General features: G+C 43.9%; 1 protein-coding gene across 3 annotated transcripts in view; it reads right to left on the bottom strand.

Annotated features, from left to right (window-relative positions):
* Nucleotides 1-2,192: 2,192 nt before the first annotated feature.
* LOC139595991 (6-phosphofructo-2-kinase/fructose-2,6-bisphosphatase 4) overlaps nt 2,193-20,638 on the bottom strand; it is a 51,428-nt gene continuing 32,982 nt past the window's right edge. For 2 of the 3 annotated variants that reach the window (XM_071439907.1, XM_071439905.1), the window contains exons 8-14: nt 19,661-19,868; nt 18,958-19,104; nt 18,251-18,355; nt 16,486-16,615; nt 16,063-16,125; nt 12,940-13,004; nt 12,447-12,517 (exon numbers count right to left, since the gene is read on the bottom strand). In XM_071439907.1, coding sequence (XP_071296008.1) covers nt 12,455-12,517; nt 12,940-13,004; nt 16,063-16,125; nt 16,486-16,615; nt 18,251-18,355; nt 18,958-19,104; nt 19,661-19,868 — 781 coding nt within the window. In that variant the 3' untranslated portion in view covers nt 12,447-12,454. Of the gene's footprint in view, nt 4,958-12,446; nt 12,518-12,939; nt 13,005-16,062; nt 16,126-16,485; nt 16,616-18,250; nt 18,356-18,957; nt 19,105-19,660; nt 19,869-20,638 lie in introns of those variants that run through there. The other variant, XM_071439906.1, reaches the window with a different exon arrangement.

Raw genomic sequence — 20,638 nt, forward strand, 5'->3', positions numbered from 1 at the left:
TAAAATATTTGCTATTTTTGTGAATTAAACAAGAGTCAGGAGAAAGCAGAGATTCCTAGTGTACGACCAGCTGCTGAGAGAAACAGCTCAGGGGTGCTTTTGGTGAATAAATGCTACATTTATTACATTTACATTTATTCCAAGGCAGTCCAAGCCTTGAGACAAAGAGGCCTCAGCATCCAGAGCAGCCCCATCCTTCCTGGGAATGTGGGGTTCTGCCATTAAATGCCACTTCCTGCTAACAGCCCCAGCAATCACAGCAGGACAGAACCCAGGTAATGACTGCAGAGTTCCTTGCCTGAAGGATTATTCTGTTTAACTGCCAAACACAAAATCCTTCTTCCAGTTTTATTTGCTTGTTTGTAACACAGCAGCTGTGGCTCCTCCTGCTTGCTGTTAGAAGGGCACAAAACCAGATCCTGCTGCCTTGCAACACCTACTTCTGAATTTTAATTTTTAGCCATTAGAGAGAAAGAAAAACAAATGTAATGACTGCAAAGCTCCTTCCAAAACCTTTGCCTTGCAGTCAGCTCATAAAATTCAGGCAAAGTTTCTTTGCTTCTTAGGAATTTTCTGTATCTTGTAACACTATTGCAATTTTCTCAACACTGGGCAGGCAGAAAAAATGTACATGTGTCAGTTCACCCAAGAATTATGGAATGCTACAGAACTCCTAGGAGAACCCTGGAGCTTCTGGGTCGTTTCAGACTGTTAATCCTGCTGAAAGAGCAGCAGAAAGCTGTAATACTTTGCAGAGATTAAAAAAGAAATACACTGCTGCCTTTGTTCTGCTCCTAAAGAACAGCTCTAGCTTATTGTTATAACTCAAGCAATGCCAGCACAACTCAGATGCCATCTGAGCCTGCAGCAGACTGAGGCTGGAAGGGGCAGAACACATCTCCTCCACTTCCAGACTGCCAGGGCTGGCCTGCTTTACCAACCCCACTGCAAGGAAACAAGAAAGGGATTCTGCTTTCCAAGGTGAGTGCTGTGCCCTTGCACCCAAGCAGAAAGGCATTTCTAGGGAAGGAGTTCCAAAAGTGGGTGCCAGCACACAAACAAGTTGTTATCAATTGGCAGGAGTAGTAAATATTCCTTTTGGGAACTGGCTCCCTGTACTCACCTGCTTTGCTCTGGAGTAACAAGTGCCAGATCTGCTCAGGAGGCTTCACACAGCAACTCTCCCAGCTGGCATCTGACTGATGAACCAGGAGCATCTCCTCCTGCCACAGCTGTGCCCAGCTGCACTCACACAGGGGCACAGATCCCTTTCCTCTGCACAGCAGCTACTCCACCCCTCCTCCAGGGTAGCCCTGTTCTGCACAGCCCCTGCACAGGGCCCTACACCACTGTTACCTGTGCTACAGCACAGCCTGGGGAGCTCCTCCACCTCCTCTGCAGAGCTGCTGCAGCCCAGGGCCACCTGTGAGAACCACCTGCGTTCACTCACTCACCCATTGCCTCTGGCTCATGCTCATAGTACAGGAAGTTTCAGCTTTTAAAGGATTTAGTCCAGAAAGCAGCCTAAAAGCTCTAAAACAAACAAAGAAGTTACCTGCTCCCCAAACAGAAATACACAGTAGGGTTAAAGAACAATTAAAACACAGCTCCCACCTAGCAGAGGAGAGACAAGTGGTTAGCACCTGGGGGGCTGCAATCAGCAAGACATGAAAATGTGACTACATAATTCTAAAAGCACAAAGCAGTCATTAATTTTGTCCTTGCCATTCTGAAGGATAAGTACTCCTGCAAAGTTAATGCCCTCCAGCTGCATACAGACTTGTACTGACAGGCAGCATTTGGCTGTTGGTTTTCACCTTTCTCAAAACACCAGCAGCATGTTCAAGACAATGTAAGGACAGTGTAGGTCTGAGAGGGTGGAGCAGATCTTAATCCCAGTGACCAGGTGGAGCTAATAAAGCCTTACCTTTCTCCTCCATCGTGTGCAAAGCCTGGCATGCATTTATTTAATCACTTCCTCCAACAACTTCCTCCATTATTGAGCTTCCTACTTCAATCAGAGTTATTTGTCACAATAAAGCACCACAAGATGAATTAATGTAATCCTTACATTTATATCTGAACTCCCTAAGCCCAGCTTGTGGAAGCTGTGGAACCCTGCTGAGGCTCAGGAACACTCACCTGGCACTTCAGCCACTGGAGATGGACATGGAAAGAAACACACAGCAGTGCACCTTGTAGCATTTGATCTTTATTACTTGGATCAAAGGTCAAATGATTACATTTGTCTGAAAGATCACAACAAAGGCCAACGATGTAAGAAAGGACAGGTTAATCCCAGTCCAGAGACTGCATCTGAGCCAGGCACACACAGGACAGAGGCAGTCAAATGGTACAAACACAGAAGGTCAGGACAAGGGTCTTCCCCTCTCCTGTCAGTGACTGTTCTGTCAGGAGTGGGGGACACACTCACAGAAGTGACAATTAACTGCAATTCTTCACTGTGCCTTCCCAGAACAGCAGTCAGCCTTACACCCTGGGAGAACCCATCACTCCAAATCTACATTCAGCTCAAATCTACATTCATCACCTACACCTGCTCTCTGCAGCCAGGGTCAGATGTAGTCACTGATTTAGTACATTCCTACCATAGAACCAACAACTTCATTTTTTTTTCTCTTCAAGTATCAGCACAATAGTTTATTTACACTTCTATACAACTCTTTTTACTGAACACCCATTGTAGTAAAACACTCATCACAGTATATTTGAAAGCAGGCTATAAAAATACCTACTGTACATAGAACATGAAGCCTCGAGGATGTTACAGCACCTCTGACAGATCAGAGAGGTAAAACAAAGGGGGGAGAGGAGACACTTCAAGCTGTGCTCGCCAGCAAAGAGAAGCAACTCTGGGCTCAGCTCTCACTGGGGGACACATTTCTGCCCAAACTTCTTCAGCCAAGTCTGAGCTCACAATCTGCCAGTAAAATCCCACTTTTCTAATGCAGCCTCCTGTGATTTTTACAGATAAATCCTGACATTCTCAGTGTAAAAACTGCTCAACCCCCCCTCCTGTCCCAGCAGAGGAGCGGGGGCTGCCTGGGGCACAGCCTGGCTTTCCCACACCACCGTGGGAGGGGAAATTGCTCCTTCACTTGTGCCACAAAGGTGGCCTTGTTAACCACACATCAATGAATTCACTCCTCTGAGCAGTGCCAGGCAGGCTCTCTCTTCACCCCACAACTATGGGCACAGCTGAATTAATAAAGGTCTGAAATGGCATTACCATAACACACACACACACAAAGCTTTAGACAGCAGCGCTTGAAGCAAGTGTTCCTGGTCATTCTGCACCCTAACACATTCTTCCTCTGAAACAGAACCCAGCAATGCACTATGGCTTACTTCCAGAGCTGAATATATTGCTGAATTTAGCTTATTTAAAAAAAAAAAAAAAAAAGTAATCACAACAGCAGCACATTATTTTATAGACCCTGCACAAACAAAAGACAATTTAGCCCTTGCCTGCAAAACTATGTTACCAGGGCCTGGTATTTCACACAGGAATTCAGGAAAGAAAAAAAGCCAAAACAACAAAACAACCCCACCAACTCACATGGTAAAAGCTCAATTAATTGGAGAGACTCCTTAGAAAAAACACAGTTCAACTACCAAAGAATAGTTCTCCTCATTGCAGAGCTAGAGCCAGCAGCAGTGCTGGCAGCTCACTTCAGTTGTCTGGTAACACACATACAAAATACACTTTTGATTTAGTACAGTTAAAAGGTTGTGACCTTGACAGACACAGAAAATTCCATTTTTAGCACTGGAGTTTCACTAGGCATAAAAGAGCAATGAAGAACTGGGATGATGGAAGGTGCTTAAAAACAATACGAGAAACTCCAAGGCAGGCGTGCCTTGTTAAAATTATTTCAGAATTTACCTGGTCTTTTTGTTGCATGAGCTGTTAGAATGGTTAAACTCACCTAACCTTTCTGTACTGTTTCCTGATGTACATATTAAACGTGGCTATAAAAGAGAAACATATACTTTTATGTTGAAATTCATTCCAAAAATTATCTAAAAATATAAAAGACAACACTAACATGACAAGCAGCTTTTCCAGCCCTTGACAGACTGAATCCTTTCCCCTCCCTTCCAGAAAAGCTGCTCATCCCCTCCCATAACTGCAGCAGAAAGGACATGTCTCTTTCCATCTCTCTTCATTCATTCCCCACTTGTCACTCACACTCATGTCCCCCACTGCCCTCCAAAATACCCCTGGTCTCTGGAAAGTATCAAAATCTTGCTAAAACAGCAGAATTTCCCAGGTAGCAAATCCAGCTTCAATGCTTTCATTTTCCAAAGGGAATATCTCCCTTGTGAATTTCAGAAAAATTTTAAATTGTGTTTGGCAAACCAAAGTTCACTTTAAAACACAGGACAATTATCAGAGCTGATGGGCTTCCCCATTTAAAGCAGCTTTGCAACATGAAGCCTCCAGTGCTCAAAATGTAGAATTTTGCCCATGTTAAATACACCATCAAAAAAACTCCATGTAATTCTAGGCAATCATTCACAGTAAAAACAAGAGAACTCTTAGAAAAAACACTTACAAAGAGAAAATAAAATCTAGTTAAAATCTGCCAGTAAAATCAACACAGGCAATTAACCACCTTGCATTATCCACAGACAAAAACAGTAAAAACCCACTGAAACTGCACAAATTTACATAAGAAAAATCTAAACCCAACTCTGCTCTGCTCCCCACAATCTTTTCACTGATACCTTTGGAGTTATCCACGAGCACAGGAGGAGCAGAATCACATTCGAAATGTCTGGAAGGGAAGGGCAGGCGCGTCCATCCCGCCCTGCTCCGACACCGCGGGGCCCTGAGCTGCTGGAGGAAGGGCTGCTGCCCCGGGAGCTGCAGCTATAGGTGGGTGGGCACTGTCCTCAAAGCTTCTTCTCTCGACCTATTCACACCTACATTCTGCAAATTTAAAGACAAAAATAAAATAAAATGTTAAAGCAAAGGTCTGATGGGCAGCCGTGGTTTTGCTCAGCTGTTACAGGACACAAAGGTGAGCAAGTTGTAATGCTGGACCCCTCAAAATGCTCTGTAAAACACAAGGAGAGGCCCCAGCCCCTGTCAGAATCAGGTTGGACCTCATCCCAGTGCCAGGAGCTTGACAGAGCCCTCAGACACCCAAAAGCAGGATCTCTGCTGCCAGTGAAATGCATCCCTCAGACTTGTACCACACCAGGTCTGGCAGGACAATTGGTGCCTATACACCATATGCAGGTCTTACTGTTACAGCTTTTAAAACCTTTTTTTCCTTTAATCACTGTTTTAAACACATTTTTCTAACCCTCTGTCTCTCCCAGTCTTTATGCATGTAGTATAAGGAAAAACAGAACCCTGCAAAGGCCATAAACCAGACAGGAATCAATAAAATCTTGAGGGAGGGAAGCCCTCCTCTCCTTGTTCCAAGCACACTCCAGGAAATAATTCCTTAACACCAACAGCCATAAAGCCAATCCTGATCTTATCTGTGAGCAGCCAAACCACTGGAAGAACTCTGAATAACTCCCTGAAGAGCTGGTAACATCAAGTGTTCCCTGAAGAGCTGGTAACATAAAGTTTAAATGCACTTTGGGATACACATGGCATGTGGCAGATGTCACACTGACATCAGGAAATGCTCCAGTGGTTTTATTACCACATTTATTAGAGTTTACATTCAAAACAAGTCTCTCCAGTCAAGCTCTGGGGAAAGGAGAGCCCCAGGAGCACACAGCAAGGGGCCCTCTCAGCACATGCAGACAGACAACTCCATCAGTCAAAACTCATCCACTCAAAAAGCAATTCAATGCCCTCCCCAGCCCCAGTTTCTAGATTTTCAGCCATTTCTTATGAAAGCAGGCTATAAACAAGCAGCACCACATTCTCTTTGGAGGTTGAACTCTGCCAACATTGTTCTGCCCTTACCAGTTCTGCTCCATCCACATCAGCCCTTTCCTCTGTCATCAGCCTTCAAGCCCTGGGGTAAATCCCCATTTTCCACCATGAATACCACACCAAGCTTTCTGGGAACATACACACAGCAAATGCTGCTGGACAGAGTTGTCCAAGTACTGGAAATCCCTGCACCCACCAGCACACAGCCTGAGCCACTCTCACATCTCTTTGAAGGAAAGCAAAGCAACAGCCCTATTTCAAGAAGAAGCTTCTACAAGAAGCATCTCTTCTGAAGCAAGGGGAAAGCATCAGAAAGCACCGGTATCTGCTAAGAACACAAGGAGTTAGCAAAACAAGTCATACTCTGCATGGTTATGGGGAAAAAAAAAACAAACAAAAAACAAACCAACAGAGCGTGCTGGCATTTGGTGTGTTTGTGTTTTTCTTAGCAACTGATGCAACATACCCAGAATTTCCCTGGGACTGCAGTGAGGTCTCCACAGGCTCTCCCAGAATACTGGCTGAAATCTTTTAAGCTAAACATCTGATGTTGATTCAAAGAAAATTAAATGGAGCATGAAATGGAGCATCAAAATGCAGGAATCCAGAGGTACTGGAAATTAGTCCTCAAGCAGCAAGAGCTAGACAGCTCAAACATGAAGCTAAAAGGAAATGAGGTGATTAAGGCAAGGCAGGAGATGCAGCTTATTTCAGTGAATGAGAGGTATTGGATAAAAGCAGAATTCTAATAATTAAGACAGACCCAAAGGGAATATTGATAAGCAGGCAAGAAAGCTGAAAGCAAAAAAAGCTTGAATTCGAGTAAACAAACAGGCTGTGGAAGCAAAGTGTGCTGAACTGTCACATTGAAGGAAGGAAACTGGGATAAACCCTGATAAACACCCCCAAGGGCTTATTAAACAAACAACAGCCAGCAGTGAGAGCAGATGAGCAGGGGCTTAGAAAGGGACCAATATCCTCATTAACTGTAAGTGGATTCCTACTCACAGGAATCCCATTAGATGAGATGATGGCAACTGGGATCCCACTTTCAGAACAGCCATGGGCACCGTGAGGGAAAAGCCATGCAACAAGGACAGTGCTGCTGCTTAGAGAGGGGACAGAGGTTTCAGCCTTACTCTTGGGACCAGAAGGAGTTCCTGAAACTGCCTGGCACCAAAGCACACCTGGACAAATGACCGTGCTGGGAACAGCCCCACACCAGCAGCAACACAGTCTGGAGAGCCCAGGAAACACAGGAGGCAGAATAAAACCCACCCACCTGTCCCAAATACTATTTCTACCCAGCCATGCACCCTGTTCCCTGGGCAGCCCCAGCAGGAGCTTGCTGCTTCCAGGGCCTGCTCCCTGAGCAGGAGCAGCCTGACCCTGCCTTGCACAAGAGTCCATCTTACCCTTTGAGAGACTCAGAGTACACGGATTAACTCAAATACCTTCCTATACCACTGCTGCTGTTCTCACTGTGCCCTGGCCTTTGGACATTCCTCCCCCAGCAAAGTGCTGTGGGTCTCCAAGAGGACAGGCCCTGCTCTCAGTCTTGCTTTGACTCAGCTACAATGTGGCCCTCACAGCAGAACAGGAAGATACTGCAGAAAGGCTCCTGCAGGCAGAAGGAGGAACCTCTGGAGACAAGAGCCAGCCCAGGCCTAAGCACAGAAATAAAGAGCACAATACAAATATCCAGCTCTCTATCAGCCAGCTTCCCCTCAGCAAGCCTCCCAGCCAGCATCAGGCCTTCCTTTCACTGGCAAAGCCAGGGCTGTTCAGCCATCCTGCTGTAAGAGGAGATCCCTTAGAGCATTCTGCTTTTAAATATGCACTTCACTCAGTGGCACACATCAGCACAGCGAGTGCTGTGCTCAGCAGACACAGCCCCAGGAAACCTGGCTGGCAGCAGCTGGCAGGAATGGAGGGTCCTGGGTGCTCCTGCTGCTTCCCTTCCCTCTTCCACCTCCACCAGCCACAGACCAGGCAAACTCTGCTTCCCTCACTGGCCAAGCTCCTGCTCCTGTCATCCTCCCTCTCAATTTTCTCTGACAGCCCAAGCCACTCTTTTTCAAGCAACAAAACTCAGTTTTTCCACAGCAGATGCCTGCACAGATTTTGGCTCCATAGGAAATGCAATGCATTTAATTTCATTTGGATGGGGTTTCCTTAGCTGTGGCCTGTGGAGGTGACAGCACTCCAAGCTGTCTCCATGTGGCTCCTCAGGAGCTGGCTGTGGCCAGCATCCCTGTGATCCCTCAGGAATGTCACCTCAGCTGGCAGGTAAGAGCAACCAGGCCCATGGTTCTGTACAAGGGGGTACAGCAGGCTCAGCTGCTCCTCTGGGCCACCTTTCACAGCAAAGCTCATGCCCAGACCCTGGAGCAACTAAACATGGAAAAGTGACCAACCACTCCCACATCACAGTCATGACAGCAACAGGAAAATGATCCAGGTTCTCCCAGTTTCAGCCCAGGGGCAGTGGTTTAACTAAACACCAAGCACCACAGCAGGAGGCTCTCTGGTTATGGCAAACATTCCCAATTGCTACAAACTTCTGAAGACTTCAGTACCATTTCAGAAGGGCAGATATGTAAATTTCTTTTTTTTTCCCCAAAATCCTGGTTTGGGAAAAACATACCACCTGAGAAACCTAACAGCTAAAAACTTTCCACAACCTACAGTCCTGCTTACTTTCACTGCTTAAAGACCCCCTCAGAAAACAGTTCTGAGGCTCAGTGTTTTTCTGCCTTTCCCTGCCTGCTCCATGGCACAGGCACTTCCCACAGCCTTGTTGTGCCCAGAGAACAGCATGGCAAAGGCACCAGGGCACCACATCTCCCACAGCCTGCAGTGTCCTCCCTCCTGCAAGAGGCTTTCCTATCATACAGTTTGGGATTCATGCCCTGCTGGTTTGAGGTTTGTGTCTGCTGGAGCCACTACCCAGCTACAAAATGCTCTGGCTAACTCTGCTTCTAACTCTGCTCTGGAATGGTCAGCACTGCTTACTGGAGCCCTCAGAAAATCTGGGTACACAGCAGCTGGGGCAGAGCTGCACCTGCTCCATCACCCACATCCACACAAAGCAGGAAAAGAGGGAATTTAAAATCCCTTCTCTAGGCAAACCCTAGAGCCTGGTTAATGCAGAACAGCTGTTAACAAAAGTTGTATATTAAAAGCATTTATACACATTCCTGTTCTTTGAATAATTGTCCTGGAACTAAGTGAAAACTTGCTACCCTGCTCTAACAGCACATCCTTAATTAGCACATGTAGAGCCCTAGTGCTGTGGATCAGTGGGATTAGGGATTTACAGTAATTATGGGTTGTTATTTTACACTGCATGGCAGTCCAATCACTCCCAAGGGCCCTGAAACAGATAATACTGGTGCTCTGCTGGGCAAAACAAATTCTGACCTTCTTATCTCACACAGGATGTTGTGTTTCATGGCTTTCATAAATACACTGCAGCTAACACTAAATGATTGCTGGCTATTACAATAAAGCTTAATGCTGCAGGATATTTAAATGACAGCAATTTACAAAACCAGCATTCCAGTGAGAGCCGATCAAGGTCTGATAACTCATCCACAATAAATTAGCCAGTGCAACAGTTTTATTGTGATTTGATTAATTTTTTTCAAATCATGTGCTGTACAAACATTTGGTTTGAATTATGAGTTTGGTTTGGGTGTGGCTATTTTATTTTATTATTATTATTATTATTTCAAAGTGATTGGAATGATTAGTTTTTCAATTTATTTTGAAGTAGCAGGATGAAAACAGCACCCAAGTTTGATAGTTGGTCGGGACACAGGATTCACTGATGAGCAGGGACTGTTACAAGAGCGTCCTCGGTAGGTCTGGAAATGTCTACATTCTGTATAATAATAAAAATACAGACAATATTTATCATGCAGCAGTAAGACCAACAAAAACCACCAATCAGGTCCCTTCACAAGTACACAGCTGGGTTGATTGAGAAGCAGAGATGGTTTCAGCCCCCCACACCCCAAGAACGCAGCAGTCAGGGATGGTCGCTGTCCCAGAATGAGACAGCACAAAAGGTATTTACAGTAAAAAAAAAAAAAAGAAAAAAAAGCTTTTTAAATTTTCACAGTCCTCTGAGGAGCAGTTAAATGCAGCTCCCTTGCTAGCAGCACTACCCAAAGCTCAGGTCAGTCACATTTAGGAGGAAGTATTTTACAGGCCCAGGTAGGAATCCACCTTATCTCGTGCTTCAGCACATGCACATCTCACTGAGAAACTTTTAAGTGTTTCACTGAATATGCCACCTGCTTCTGTGCCAAGAGGAAGCTTTCAACATGTGCTTGTGTTATAGACAATGTAACAACTCCAACAAAATAAAATATATGTTCTCAGACACCTTAACCATTCCAGGCTGATCATACCAACTAGATCTCACCTCTTTTTGCAGAGGTTGCAAAGGAACAATGACATTCAGTGCAGCACTCAATTATTTAAAATCAAATGAAAGCAAGACCCCAGTGCAGCCAAAGAGGAATCACATCTGCTATGGTACCACCTCCTGAAAGTCCCAAAGCCTGTGCAATTGGTATTCCCCCTCCTCTCAAGAGAGCAGACCATGATAAACTGCTCTGAAGTTCCTTACAAGATCCATTTTAGGCCAAATCATTGCCAATTCTTGAAACTTCACACTGATGGGTTTCCTTGGTCCTGCTTGTTCCGCACTGTGGTGAGCCAGCTCACCTTACACTAACATCTCCCTCCCCCAGGTCCTCTCAACAAAATAAAACAGGAGATCTGGTGTGAGTAATGCCCTCTCTGTCATTCACTGACTAAGCCAGATGTGCAAAGCAGACATTTCACTCCAGCACTTGCTGGGTCCCTTCTTTGGGCCAGAAAACAACAGCTAAAGCAACTCCCCTGAATTATTTTCTGTAAAAGACTATAGACTCCTTCATTGGAAAAGGTCAGAACTTCAGCCACCACAATGCTGACAAACACAAGGCTTCAGTCTGCTCCAGACAAGTCCCCACGGTACTCTGAGGTTCACACATGCCACAAACAAACAGCCCAGAGCTCTGCCTGCATTTCTGCCACGTGAAAATAGATGTTTTCAGCTGAGCCAAAAGGAGAGCACTGTTCTGGAGCACAGACTATAAGTGACTGGTGGGTCACAGAACAGACACTGGGCAATTCTCAATCCAATAGCCTCATTGTTTAACAATGCTGTTATGTGACACTGTATTTCATTAAATGCTCTGACTTCAATAGACTACTTGAAAAGTTAATTTTACAGAAGTAATTAACATTTTCATAGGTGATTTAAATGAAAGCTTTTGAAATTTTCACAGTTCTCTGAGCAGCAATTAAATGCAGACAGGACCCCCTTAAGTCCTTCATTCAGACCCACTACCTGAACAGTGGAACATCATCCAAATTCACCAGGCTGGGTTTCCTTTGGGGCAGAGGGAGAAAAGAATTTGAGGGGTTCTAGGAAAATGCCACTGCTCCTTTTTTTTCTTCTTATAAAATTCATTCACTCAACTCATTTGTGCTCAAATCAGTCTTGTGTCTTTGAGCTGACAGCAATGGAAGTGTCTTCCTGATCCTCTGCACCTGAACAGAGCCACCCCACAGCAGTGCCAGCATGGCCACATCCCTTGCTAGACATGTGGAGAGCCACTTGGTGATTCAGGCAGAGCTTTCCACCTTGAGATAAACCCCTTCAGTTAGAGGACTGGCATTTTCAGCAACATTTTAGCAAGCTGTAAATTTAGCACTGATATTTTGATCAGCCCAACTAAAAATGTTCATCTACATTACTAAACACAAATAACCTACTGCTCTAAGACACCCTCATGGATTTTCACTATGCTTCTCCTGCTTTAGGTACTGTGAAAACACAGACTGGATTTCCTAAACATGATAAATCAAAGATACAAAATGGGAAAGCAGAATGACAAAGCAGGAAAAGGAAGAGGAAGGAAATATTGCAATGCAGTTGTTGAAGAGAAAACATCCAAAAGTCAGGGTTTTCAGAACTTGGAATACCCAGGTCATGAAAACAAAACTTATCTGCAGAAGAATTCTGGTATGAATTCTGCACAAAAGTGAACCCTCAGTTACAAAAGGCACTTTATGTCATGTGCCTTGTTTAATACACAGATAAAACCTCATTTCTCACTATATTCCTCTTCACCATCAATTGTTGCTCTGAAAGCCACCAAACACAGCCCTTTTTTCTCATGTTATCAGACTGACTTCCACTTCACCAGTGGCACTGCTCCTGACCTCAGCACAGAATCAGTGCCATGCCTGGTGGCATGAGCCTGAGGATCTGCAAGAGAACCAGGGAGCTTTAACCTTGACACATTTCACACAACTTTGATGCTAAAGCAAAGGAAGAGCTTGGCACAAGCAGCAGAAGGAGCCTGAGCTGAGGTGGGCACTGAGGAGCACAGAGAGCCTGAGGCAGGCAGGGCACAGAGCTGCCATGGGCTGACAGCTTCTCTGCACTTACATTTCAAAACACGCTCAATTTCCTTCCCCCGGCTGTCCTGCTGTTTCCTGAGAGCTAGTCTTCCTCTCCAGCTTTGGCTTAAAACACAGGTGACATCATCAATTCCTCTTTTTCATACAGCAGTGATGAAAAAGCTGATGACTTCTCTCCCCAGACCAGGCGTGGCACTCATAACACAACTGTGGGCTACACCTACTTCTGCTGAGTGACAAAGCCTGGCAGAACTTCATAGAGTTTTCAGACTGACACCACATCTTCAAATTCTCATTTCTCAAAGACAAACTATTCCAGCTAGAACTCACAGTATTACAGAATTTACAGTTTGATTCAGTCCATAAAAAACTTGCTCCCCCCTCAGAGTAAACCAGTAGTAAAGCTTCATATGTAAAATAAAATAAAACTCAGCTGAGTTATCAAATCAATTCTAGCCACAAGGACAATGGAAATCAGCTCAGAACATACATTAAATCAAGTTCTCCAATTTGAAAAATATTCTTACCTCAGGTTTATCTCTGTGTGTGTTTACAGCTTCGACATTCAGAAATATAGATTCTACTTTACATCCTGTTGATAGAAAACACATTTTTAGACACATCTGCTGTGAAAGTGAAGTTATAATTATGATGCAATCAAATTTTGAGATGGTAAAGGTTAATCACTTTCCCCTTCTGATTTATACCAGAATTTCCTGAATGCTGAAGAACTAAAGCTACAGAAATTAATCTGTTCCCCATGGATTAATATTATTGTCCATCTGATAATCAATCTCCTCAGCTTAGCTTTATCATTATTTCCTTTGAAAAAAAATCTTTTTTTTAACATACACAAACATTCAATGAGGAAGTTTTTACTTGTAACTTTTTGTGTTTTAAACATCCAGGACTTCTGTACTACAGTAAAATTCTAAGAAGATAAATGCTGCTCTCATTTCTTAACCATAAAAACAACTACAAGAAGGTACAGTGTGTTGTCAACAACCCCCATTCCTCTATATGTGCAAAATGGTTTTAACCCCAAGCTAAACAGAACTTCAATGCTGACTCCTGAAAAGGAACTTCTGCTTTACATTGAAAAATTCAAAACCCCAGTGAGGCAAGAAAACTTAAAACAGTGAGAAGAAACAACTATTTCCCAGGTAGTATAAACTGATCCACTCAGTGATATAATTACTCCATACACCATGGCCACAGCACTTCAAGCCATCTCTGATTGCCAAACCCTGGCTCATCTCACACAAACATGACTTTTATAAGCTACCACTACTCTACAGAACATCATTAACAGTCACTTCCTCTGACACACCAGACTGCATCCTCTATCACAAGCAGGTTTCCAGATTTTTCTCCTCATTTATTCCCTGAAGTTGTAACACATTCCATGGAGTTGTTACATGACAGAAAAGGGGGATTTCCTTAGAAAGCCACTCCACTTAAAAAAAAAAAAAAAAATTAGTAAGGCCAGTATTTGCCTTCCCTTTGGGAAGCCTGTCCTTTTAAAGCCCATTTGTCAGGAAGACTGTGAGCAAACACTGTGGGAACTCAGAGAAACGGCAAACCATAAAACAGATTTCAAGGAGGAAAAGCACATCATCTCCCACTGGAGCAGGATCCTTACTCATCCTTCTGACCACAGATCCACTGTGAGCCCTGAGACCAAGCCAAGCCAAGCTCTGAGCCCTGCTGCTGGCCATTCCCCAGGGCTGTTACACAGCAGACACTGCAGAGCCCTCTCAGTCCTTGCCACAAGCTGAGTTTAAGATCCAAAGAGAGCCCCATGGGGAGAGCTTTACACATAAACCAAAGGGACAGGCCTTCTCCACAGCAATTACCACGTGCATTCCCCAGCTCATTTTTAATTGCTGATGAGCAAGTTCCTACCTACAGCAAGCTGCAGTTTCCCTTTTCATAGAACCACCACTGCCCTGGACAGCTGAGTAAAGGTCTCATCCACCCTGATCCAGCTGTCAGGCTGTACCAGATGTTCCTCCACTGCAGGTCAGACTCTTAAGGTGGCAATGATGCTCCTCTCCACCACCAGGAAGAGCAAAGCCCCAGGGGAGGCATTTCCCCAGAGCAGGCTCAGCTGGGAGGTATCAAACACACCAGCTCTGATCCTGCATCCTGCCTGCCTGGAGCCAAGTGCCATCAATCAGTACTGCAGAAATAATTCACACAGTCCTTGTGTTTTCAGATGGCTGAACTCCAAAAAGCAGGTTGGCTCAAATGTGCTCAGCAGACATACGTATCAAACCCCTTAAAAAAGGACAGTGGCATTTCTTTCCCTCCAGTCAGAAGGGCAAGGACAGTGTTTTGTACCACTTTGTTTCCTTCCTCTCTTAGTGCGTGAGCAAACACTCAAACATCCACACCCTCTTAAAATTTATGAACAGTCACCCAACTTCCCTCCTCCTGCAAAGAAAGAAAAACAGTAACAACAACCAAAAAAAAATCCACCAGAGAACCACCAAAAAACCAAAGAGAACCCCAAAACAAAGCCTTGCTGTGGAAAACAGGAAGACTCTAGCAGGGCAGAAGAACCCAGTTTTAAAAAGCCCAAGTTTTAACTGCAGTGAATCTTGATTTTCAAACTCCAGCTTGTCATGCAAGGCTGGGAACACCAGATGTCACCACAGCACAGGCTGTCCTTCCTGTAAGACGAAACTGCAACCAAATGACAAAAATCCCCTCACACAGATTTTCCAGTGCAGCAGCTACTTTGTTTCATAATATTCTTTGTTTCAACTTCATTTGAAACTTAACAAAACACAAAGTACTGATCTGGACCGCTATTTTTCAGAGTTGATAATCAAAGACAGCCTCCAATTAATGACTGAACCAGCATTTTTGGGCAATATATTTTTCCTAATAAGCTGTGCAGATAATTCTCTGCCTGAGATGATCTTCTCAAGTGGGATATCAGCAGATACGACCCAGCCATAACTGAATGAAAATGAGCAGAAGGCACACACTAAGCTGAGGTGGGAACACACACAAAACTCCATCAGCAATCAGCCTAAAGTCCTAGCAGGGCACTCAGCAACCCTCACCCCACACTGCCCACAGAGCCCAGGGAAAGCCCCTGAGCCAAGCACCAGGAACGGCAGCTGACAAACAAATGCCACCATCAACAAACAAAGTGGTTCATGGGGTATTCTCATAGTCCATGGAAAAAAAAATAGTTCAGGAAAAGAGAACAAAGTTATCTAATGCTAAGGAAACACATTTGGCAAGATGAAAAACCTATACAAATTTGCCTGTCTTCTGCAAAGCAATATCCTCCAATACATCAATAAAACCTCAGATCTTGCTGTAGCAGACGTGTAAATGCATGGGTTTGCCAGAAGAATTAGTGAAATAGAGTATGAACTGGGCACAAAAACTGTTCCCTCCAGCAGTTACACCCACTGGTGGTTTCAGGCCTTCAGCAACACAAGTGTTTCCTGGCACAAGGCAAAGCAAGGGTAATCCAGAGGATTCATTCATTCCAGCAAAGCTCTGCAGGCAAACATGCAATGTCAAACCTGACTATTTTAAAGCAACATAAAGTGTGTTTTAAACACTCCACCACCTTTCCTGATGAGTATAGCCAGACTTATATAATAAATATACATATTTGCACTTACCATAAGCCACTGGGGTTAGCTTTAGGACGGTATGCAGTGGGCACTTCAGGTAGGGCAGTTGTTCTGAGAAATCAAACCACAAATTACACATGAAATACAGGTTACAACTGACTCTCCTGTTATGTTTCAGGTCAGCTACTTGAATAACTTTTTACCTAACAGGATATTTCTTTTCCTAGTATGCAACAGAGATGTTAATCAAAGCAAAAAACAACTATCACAGTATTTCAGGTGAGGAGCAGCTCAATAACATCAACTACCAAGTTTTATGTGGGGGTCAAATACCAAAAAATACACTTGGGTACTTGCCTGGCAAAACCAGCCTCTGATGATAGAGCAAATTGTTAGAATTTATTGTGTGGAACCTTAAGCAGTAAATGTTCAAAAAAGCAGCCTGTTTGTAATGCACCAAGGAAGACTTACCTGCGGGCTTGTCAAGGAAATATGCGAGCAAGCAGCGCATGACAGCTTGGTGACAAATGACAAGCACATTCTCCTGCCTTTCCAGTTCCATAATTACTGGCTCCAGCCTCTGAACAAGATCTTCATAGGACTGGGTGGGGAGGAGAAACACAGCACATTAAAAAGGAAAAACTCTTTGAACAGGATATATATACAGAGGGAATCTTACTTTCCTATTAGTCATCTTCTAAATATTATTTAGTGCACAGATAAATACTGCAGTAATAATTTTCATTAAACTAAGAACACAGTTCTGACCTAAGCACTCACATAACACATTTTATTATACACATAACAAAACAAATCTCCCTCATAGAAAAGCTTCATTAAATTAGCCACTTTGATCAAGAATTTCCACAAAATCCCTAGGATTTAATTCACATCTGCAAATAGGAGTCTTGCACATTATTTTCCATAGCTCATCTTCAAAAGCATCTCTCTTCCAAGCCCAAATCTAGGAAGCTCAGCCAACAATCAGCATGCAAAGAGTTCACAAAGCCTGACTTGTTCAGGCTGCCCTTTCCAAACAAGCTGTAGGCATGTTGGACTGGCCTGGTGACAGCAGCCACCATCCCACCAAGAGCCAACACAAGGACTTGCTGGTGACCTGTCCTGCCTCACCATGCACAGGGAATTGCTGCTGCAGGGGAACAGCAGGGCTCCTGCATGGGCACAACTGAACTGAATGTCACATGCACGGTAAAGACACTGCTTCCAAAATGTGCCAGGTGCTTCCAAAATGTGCCAGGTGCCACAGGTGGAGAGCTCAGCACATTGCCCAGCAGGGCAGGGACCAAGCACAGCAGGAAACCTTCACCCTGGTCCCCAGGCAGGAGCAAGTGGCACTGCTGACTGAGCCCTGGACAAGAGAAAGCCCCCTGAGAGCTGTGCAAACCCCTCACACTGCTACCAGACACAAAACTGCCTCGGATAAACAAGATCAACTCATCCCATCTCATACAACACACGGAGGGAGTTTGAAATGCCAGTCACCATCCCCAGGACTGAACTGGTTTGAAAAACAAACACTCCTTGTTCAAATGCATGAGGAGAACTTGCTGCTTAATGACTGCCTCATTAGTAGGACCGGGTCACACTGCCAGGGACACTGCTCTTGTCACAGTGATTGCTCTTGAGGAAGAAGGCAGAGCTCTGCTTCCTCACAGCTCAAGCAGGAGCAGCTGGGCCAATCCCTCCTCCCAGACCTCAGCCCCCCAGTGATGGCCCTGTGACCATCTGGCCATCACTGCACTGCACTAGGGCTGCTTTAGAAAAGCCATCAGCAAGTTTATTTTCCCAGAGGCAAGGAGTTTAATAACGTGGCTGGAGATTTCCCCAGCATTTCAGCCAGAGCTGCCTGCAAAACAGCCACCACCAAGAGCAGGGATGAACAGAAACAGGGCACCTTAGCAGCATGTTTGCATATACAACAGTTAAAGCCCTGCAATAATTCCTCCTGCATTATCACTGCAGGACCAGCACAGGAACGAAGTCTACAAGACCAAAGCTCTCCATTGTTTTCCTAAATTTATGGTTTTATTTTTCAAGCCCTGAATCAACAGAAGTGGTCTGGGCTCAATCCTTGCAAGATCCTATGTGCTTTTCCATGGAGAAAGGAACAACCTTTTCATTAATTTAAAAATTTGGTTTTCCTTCCTAAAGCCAGCATGAATATATGCAAGAAGAAAAGGAAGCCCTTCAACTTGTGAGATTGAAAATAGCATACCTCTCCTTTAGGGTATCTGTATCTGTATTTGTCTTGGTCTCTCAGTGCAAATTCAAGAGGATAATTTTCCTGTATTTCTTCATATGTCATTTCTTCACACACTCCCTGTCAGTAATGAAAATAATTAAAAAACATGTATTCCCAGTAATGCAAAAAGCAGATATCACTCTTACATAAAACCATATACAAATAACCTTTAGAAGTTTTATTTTGCTACTCTGACACTTAAAATTGTCACATACAATAAACAGGGCACTCAGTTTGATTCAGAGGTGGTTAGGAGGAATCATTAAATCCCTTTACAGATGAAGTTACATCTATGGACAAAGCAAGGCCGTGTTTTATCTATTGCACTTTCTTTTATATCTTACAGCTGCAGCTGGAAACTGCCAGCTAGCAAACCCCCCCACCACAAACTTCTTTCCAAGCCAACCAACCAACACTTCATAACATCATGGCTTCTACAGAGGAACATTTTACTGGGAAAGACAAGAGAACAACAAATTAACAATGGCAAAATTCAGTGAAACATTCAGTCTTGTTTAATGTTTGTTAAGTAGTGACAATTATTTCCAAACTTTAGAAGCAGCTTCAATGACTTTCTATCCCATAAAAGACATATTTAAAAAGTAGTTAAAAAACTAAGTACTTTCTTCACCCCTAACAGTCAAAGCAACTTATTAGGCATTTAAAAGAGAAGAACTTACTGCATCTATCTCATTCAAAACCTTCCACTGCTCATAAGGCACTCCCAAGGCTTCAGCAGTCTGAATTGTCCTTTTCATCTGGCTAGTCCAAACTTTCAGATCTTTGATATTTTGCTCATTAATAAACTGTGACAAGCTTTTGGCAAACTGGAAGAAAAACCAAGAGACACTGGATGAGGGCTCAGAGCCAACACAGGGTGTTGAATTTAGAATACAGGGGTTCCAGCCTCTGTAAGCTCACTGTAGCTTTTCCAAAAGACTGTCAAAGGTTTTGCTAAGAAATACAACCTACTCCATTATCCAAGAGGGACAGAAGAAAGAAAAGAAGCACAAGGAAAATACAAATTTTTAGCAGTTCCTAACTTTCCTTCCACTAATTTTCCTTTCAGCTTTAAGTTGTGTACACCTTCCCAATTACCCAACTAGTCAGGATTTCACAACAATATAGTTAAAAAATAAAGCCCTCTTGCCAACTGCTTTGTGGTGTGGGATAAAAAGGAATTTTAGCCAACAGAGAGACACACAGATAAAAAGAGTACAAACACAACACACAAAGTGCCCGTCCTGTTTCCACTACCCAAACACACAACTAAAAAAGTCCTTTAAACTCATTAGGAGGAAAAGGCTGTAGAGGAGGAAAGCTGCAAGTGCCCAGCACAAACACACACAGAGCTCACAGTTACACCTGGCTGCAGGTACATACTTCCTTCCCCCTGACAGACAGCCCGGGATCTCCTCCTATCCTCCCCTTGAGGTTGAGCTCGCTCTCCCCGTGGCGGCAGAGGTAGATTGACCGAGGAGTCACGTGGATGTTCATGAGGTAGTAGACAATCCGGCTCTGGATGTGATCCATCACTCTGTTCACCAGGTAACTCCTTCCAACATCCATAATTTTAATGTAAGAAAGATCCCTTTCATGAGCAAGTTACAAAAAAAAATAAAAAAAGTAAGGTCCCACATTGTTGCTATTAGCACGTAGCACAATCTTTCCACCCTCTCTGCTATGAAACAAAGGGGAGACAAGCCAAAGAAATGAAAAAATCCTCATTCAGCCACAGAATAAGCATTAGTCCTAGGAAATAACACAGTATTCCAAAGGTACAGGATGAACTTTATTCCTTTCACGTGGAGCTGCTCACATCACTTTCTTTTCTGCCTCCTTTATTTGCACTTCATCCAAATCTAGATCCTACCCTTGGAAAAATACAGCCCACACACTGAAAAGGAGATTCAGTGGAGTCACTTAAGTTACCACAGCTAAATAAGATATACAGCTATTTTACAATACCATTTGGGGATTTTTTCCCCAGGTTACAAACACTTTCCATCACCAAGTGTTTGTCTGATTGCACCCAGGGGCCAAAAGGAGTGGTCACTAATTACCCATCTCATTTAATCCCTCCAGAAAAGTAGGGCACCAGAAGAGCCTGGGAATAGTCTGAAGCAAGACATTTTCTCAACTGCTCTGTGAGCAACCCTTTGTTAACTGTACTGTAATCTACCCCACCACTATGTTCTCTCAGCATCAGACAGCTTATAATTTCAATTTTCACTGCTTATCCTTTATCACCTGAGCTATAATTCTAGAGCAGCCTCTCCTTCGAAGATGTCTCATAAGCTGAAAATAACCACTATTGGTTACTAGCTATGTGTTTGAGACACCACACTGCAATGAAACAAG

This window comes from Agelaius tricolor, unplaced genomic scaffold (assembly GCF_023055355.1).
Source record: "Agelaius tricolor isolate 1412-34295 unplaced genomic scaffold, bAgeTri1.0.p SCAF_14, whole genome shotgun sequence".
NCBI lineage: Eukaryota > Metazoa > Chordata > Aves > Passeriformes > Icteridae > Agelaius > Agelaius tricolor.